We start from the raw sequence: 6000 nt of genomic DNA on the forward strand, positions 1-6000 counted from the left end.
ATGACATAGAATTTTTACATGACATCACAAAAACTGGTGCATTTCGGCCATGTTGAGCTTCCTCCAAAATGTGACTCCTAAGCAAGCCTGACTGACTTTCTCTAATTCCCGCTTTCAAAAAGCATAAACTTGCTCTTTGTTATAAATGAGTAAATAGATGTAAATAAGATGTTTTTTTCCACGCATTCCGCCCACCAAAAAACATTTTCGCATCACCGTCCTTATGTTTCTTTTATGTTAGTCTAGACGGCTAAGACTTCAAAGTTTGTTGTGGGTTGGCTGGCATTGCTCCATGAATGCATAAAACGGACTTGAAAAGCACACCTGAGCCGGCCTCGTCCTCCCGAATCAGGGGAAGATTATTTTTTTTTGTATTTTCAATGAGCAACTCGGGGCAAGTCATGTTTCAAAAGGTTGGCGCAGCAAAGAACATTGGCACTTGAAATAAGTGGAGAGCGTCTGATTTTTGCATCGACTGCTGAAGATGGTAACAAATAGCTATCTCAATTATTTGGTATTATCTTTGTTTTAGACTCGGAAGAAAAAGTATGCCATTTGAAGATCCATGCTTTTTATTGGACAGTGACAGTCTATAGGAGTAAGCCCCAGTTTGGACATTTCCATTTGAGCTGCAGTCTTGTTGCCAGCGCTTTCGACATTAATGGGTGGGTGTTATTTTTAGAGGACAGTGAATTTACTTTGTTATCCTAGCTGTACACTGTATTACCAAAAGTGTCATTTATTCAGTCTTGTACCATGAACAGACAGTTGTAATAGAACCATTTGTAGTTTTATCACTTCTTCCGTACACTAAAAAGTTAAATTGGCTCATGAGTTATTTTAACGGAGCCCATTTCGCTGTAATTCTCAATACTTGGGGTATTTTGAGAAAAGCTGACAAGAGTTACAGAAATGTTTGGGGACTGTTTCAAAAGTGTGGGGTAAAAATGCATAATATGTGATATTTGAAAGACTTAAGAGTATTTGGATTGATGTGACCGCCACCCTACTCTTTCTAAGAACACATTTTCTCACCTGCAAGCATGTGTGTCACAGCACATTTATTCCCAGCTGAAAACGGGACAGCAAACACGTATTGCATCGTGTTTACGCAGTGTGTGTGTGTGTGTTTGTGTGTGTGTGTACAGGATAATATGTGTGCTTTTGCATCATGCCTGGCCAACCAACCACCCCCATATTAGTTACTTGTTGCTGTGGAAAACTCCCACTGCGGCTCTTGTGTAGCGTCACCCTCAATCATACAGTCTAATGTGTGTGTGTGTGTGTGTGTGTGTGTGTGTGTGTGTGTGTGTACGTACGTATACGGGTACATTGAGTGCCTGAAGCTTGCTTTCTGCTGAGATATGAGACCAGAAGATTGTATAATGAGATTTGTTGAATGCGTGCACAGCGGTCAAGACCGGTTCTTCCTGGCATACACACACACACACACACACACACACACACACACACACACACACACACACAAGCAGTGATAAAACAGATCATGGTTTGCCGAATTGATTTGTACGCCTGGAATGGAGGATGACCTGATTGGGATTCCAGTGAATTCTTTTTTTAGCTGTATAAATTTAAAAATGTGTTAACCACTGTCATTTTAAAATGTAAAAAAAAAAAAAAAAAAGAAAAGAAAAAAGAAAAAAATTTGCTCAACTTTAACAACATTGGCGACTTGCGACGCAGACACGCCTCACGTCTTCATATTAAAACGTAGAACAGATAAAGTCCTGACGAATGATCACACGTGACGATCGGTATTCTCTTCACATTACTTTCTGCATATATTTGTTTCGTCGTTTCAAAAAAGCCAAAGAAAAAGCTGAACGCATGTCTCGTTGATTCCTTGACCTTCGCTTAAGTAAAGAAAAAGATTTGCTCCAACTCCCCGAATCGTGCGACCTGGCACACATTCTGTCTGGCTTGTGCTTTACTTCAGATGCGTTCTGCTTTCTACACATTGTCGTAGTGTGGCCTGCCTGCAGGTCACATTAAAGGCTCTTGTAACCTCCCACTCAGTAATAGCCGATTGAGTTCTGTGGTTGCCGCTGGTCTCATGCTTCTGCGCTTATGTAACGAGAACAAGGAAGGCTGCCTGAAAAAGATCACCTGGTGTGTGGGCGAAGGTCCACGCTGGAAGACAAATTACCGCTGGGACTTGTCTGTGGGCAGCTATGTTCATTTGTAGTCTCATCAGTACTACTAATATTACAATAAGAAAAATGTCTTTGCCCTCATGTTGCCTCCAACACACATAACATTTCTCATACTTGAATGGTTGATGTCATGTTTTTATGTTCACTGATGCATTGAATTGGGACTCATGAGTAGAATTTCAATCTGTCATAGCCTGTCCTGTGCACATTGTGGTTGCATGTGCACTGTATAAATGTTCTTTTGGACAATTTGAGCCCAGGCGGTTTGTCTATTTAAAGCACTTAATTGTGCTGTTTAAATTGTCACGAAAGATCAAGTCAAGTAACTGGGGCATAGCCTTTTCTCCCATTCACAGGACAGGACAGAATGTATATCAATCATCATGTTAATTTTGTGTTAATGTGTGGAATGCATCAGTGTTCTTTTGAGTCACTTTGACCCCGGGCTGTTTTAACTGTATGAAACCTACAAAAATATATGTTTAGGGGCTATTGAGGTAGTCAAGAAGCAATTAATAACCTAAAACTTTCTTAACTTAATTTTTTGGAGCTTTAAATCGATCCAAAAGAACACAGACACCTCTGTTGGTTATTTATTTAATAGTCTCCCTAGCTGTCACAAAAATAACGGATGATGTAGGATCCATTTCGGTGTAGTTTATCCAATCCCGATGCATCATACCATAACAATATGCACAGGACAGAACAGGCTGAAATACATCATCATGTAAATGTAATGTTTTTGTAGTGACATCTGAGTAAACTGGACAGTTAATTAAATAAAGATTATGAAAACCTTTATTTTTGGAGTGACATCTGAGTAAACTGGACAGTTAATTAAATAGATTTCAGCCTGCCCTGTCCTGTGCACATTGCTGAAATATGGATGCATCTGTGCTCTTTTGGGTCAATCTGACCCAACCAATAAAGCTCCAGACAACTTGATGTTACCAACAACGTGCATAGGACAGGCTGAAATATATAATAATATGAATATATTGTTGGGTATAATACAGAAATAACATACCATCATGCTGATTTATTGTTGTTTTAAATAGAACAGCATAAAATAAAATACCAGTAAATATACATGTTTAATTTGGTCCTGTCCTGTGCACATTGTTGTTTTACATGCAACACGTTTGTGTGTCTATTGACTACTTAAATAGCCCTGAATGTATTTTCTATGTTGTTGACCCAAATGACCCAAAAGAACACTAATGCGTGCAACAGCAATGTGCACAGGATAGGACAGGCTGAAGTATAGCCTTGTTATTTTACCCACCATTTTTTTGCTTATCCAGTTGCCACTATAACATTTGTGAAACCTATTAAATAAACAAGCAAAGACCAAATGATGTCAATCATTCATTTTGAGAATGGACGGTTGAAGTGATCATTTTCTTTCAGGGTCCTCGCTCTAGCAGGGTGCACAGTTTTGGCAAGCGAGAGCAGGCCATCAAGAGGAACCCCAATGTGCCTGTTGTAGTCCGAGGATGGCTCTACAAACAGGTATGGACATACACACTCCACTCATATGCACAGTAGACATTGTCGACTAAATGGCATTACATACTCATGTAGTCTGAAGATAAGCAATATGCGATCCACCTACAGTATATTTTCTATTTACGCTATCCTGATCCATATCATACTTGCGCCCCTTGAGCACAAAAAGCATCACGAAACGTGCAATGTAATTCTAACCCAAAAAAGAAAAGAGCAGCTATTGTATCCACACACAAGATATTGACAAGGACATGCAGCTTGTTCAGGTTGTTGTATTCCCTTTGGTTGTGCTCACCGTTATATCCCAAGAGCAGGCTGAAAAAGTCGGCCGTCAGTCCCGCTGATCTATCGAACGAGGACAAGCGATTCGTCCCACCTGCTCGTTGTCCCTGCTTGACTCTGCTTCTGCTTTCCTCTCATTGTCCCCTTGCAGGATAGCTCCGGGATGCGTCTTTGGAAGAGGAAATGGTTCGTCTTGTCCGAATTCTGCCTCTTCTACTATAAAGGTGAAAAACGTCATTCACACTTAAGTTGAGGTCTTGAATGATTAACTTGGATAAAAACATAAATTCAGCTCAATCTAATTTGGATCTTACAATGACAGTATGTAGAGGGACGGTTCTCCGAAAATATGGTCCAGCGGAATATTCAAACGTTGACCCACTTTGAGAGTCAGCATTTTTTTTTCCTTTTACAATTAATCGCCACGTTTCACTGCTTAACAATAATAATGCAAACATACTTCAGGAATAAAATGAACAGCCTTAGTGAGATTTGTGCTGTGATAAATAGCCGTCGCGACCACTTGCTCTTCATGCCAACACGGCCATGTAATGAAGATCCCAATCGCCCCTTAAAATGGATCCGTTTCAAAAACAGGTGCTGTCAATAGACCAAAATACCGTTCAATCCAGTCCTGCGTAGTCCATTAAAAAAACCGAAAACAATTGACGTTAGGCATGTTACCTTTTGTGTCCACAAGTTACCGCCGAAGATTTACGACTGTAATGTACTGTGTACTTCCACCGGAAGGACTTGAATCAGTTGAACCGTAAGTTCAATGGGTTGATTGTAAAATACGACGTTAGCGTGTGTTTGCTCGATGATGACCGAGTCAACTACGTGTCAAGCATGGTGTCCAGTTTTATTGGCGACACATGTACAACAAAATAAATAAATCGAAATTTATTTTTTTCCACACTAGTTGCATGCACTGTTTCTTTAGCGTATTCTTGAGCGTGAGTCAGCAGGATGTGAAAGGTGCTCAGTTGAGCTGCAGACATCTTGGATTTTTGCAACGTTAACAGCTACTCAGTTATGGTAGCCATCTGATCCTCAAATGCGTAACATGACAGCCATTGTTCACCATTCGGAGGGAATATTCCACAAATAATTTGTCATTTGTTTTCCAACCGCATGTGTTTGTATGAAGGTAGTGTAGCTGTTGAAGTGTAAAAATTATTCCATTTTTGATTTTACCTCGACCGTACTTTCTGAGTGTTTCTCTCTTTAACATAAACTGTGCTTGCTCCACAATGTTGCGTATCTCCATGTGTTGTTAAATTTGTCTCCCTCCTTGTCATTTTTTGGAATGTTCATACCCAAGGTGTTGCAAAATCATCCAAGCATGCCTTTATGGGCCTTTCTGTGTGCACCGGGTACAGAAAAGTATGGGAAAGCCTACTTAATTGTCTAAAATGTCTCGCTAAGATGAAGAATTACACTCGCATCCGCCTCCGTCTGCTCCCCGCGACATTTTATGTCATTTCGTCTTCATCAAGTCAATCAAACACTTTCGGACACGCCTCCTCGCCTTCAGCGAGGAAATCAATTCTTCATCTTTTTTCATCTTTTTTTTTCTTCCCTTCACCCTTTTCGCTCCTCACATCAAAAGTGTTTTTTTTTTTTTTTTGCACTCAACATGATGAAAGGCCTCCTCCCCATTCAATTATTTTACTTAAGAGCCTCAAGAACATTTTCGGCTGCCTTGACTCCAGTCTGGCCCATCTACTTCCTATCTTGCAACTGCGCGCGTGATTGTGAATGTGCAGATAAAAACACCGGCCGTCGGAGCACGACATTTGGGGAATGTCACCTCCAAGGGTCCTTGTATTATTTTTAAACAATTACCTTCCCTTTTAATCCGGCTTTTAACGGCCCCCTGGCCATCAAGCGGGCACAGGTGCTGCTGCGTCTTTCTACAGTGTTACACCATTGTTCATTACTCTCACTCTCTCACACACACACACACACACACACACACACAAACACACACACACACACACACAACCACACACCCAACCCAACCACCCACAAA

At 40.6% G+C, this 6000-nt stretch overlaps 1 protein-coding gene across 1 annotated transcript in view; it reads left to right on the top strand.

The window, feature by feature from the left end:
- The window catches only part of LOC109530824 (pleckstrin homology domain-containing family A member 7-like), an 82617-nt gene that overhangs the window by 50168 nt on the left and 26449 nt on the right, over positions 1 to 6000 (top strand). Inside the window, exons 6-7 of the mRNA XM_019894722.1 lie at positions 3585 to 3686; positions 4117 to 4189. Coding sequence (XP_019750281.1) covers positions 3585 to 3686; positions 4117 to 4189 — 175 coding nt within the window. The remainder of the gene's footprint in view (positions 1 to 3584; positions 3687 to 4116; positions 4190 to 6000) is intronic.

Source organism: Hippocampus comes, unplaced genomic scaffold, assembly GCF_001891065.2.
Source record: "Hippocampus comes isolate QL1 unplaced genomic scaffold, H_comes_QL1_v1.1 scaffold319, whole genome shotgun sequence".
NCBI lineage: Eukaryota > Metazoa > Chordata > Actinopteri > Syngnathiformes > Syngnathidae > Hippocampus > Hippocampus comes.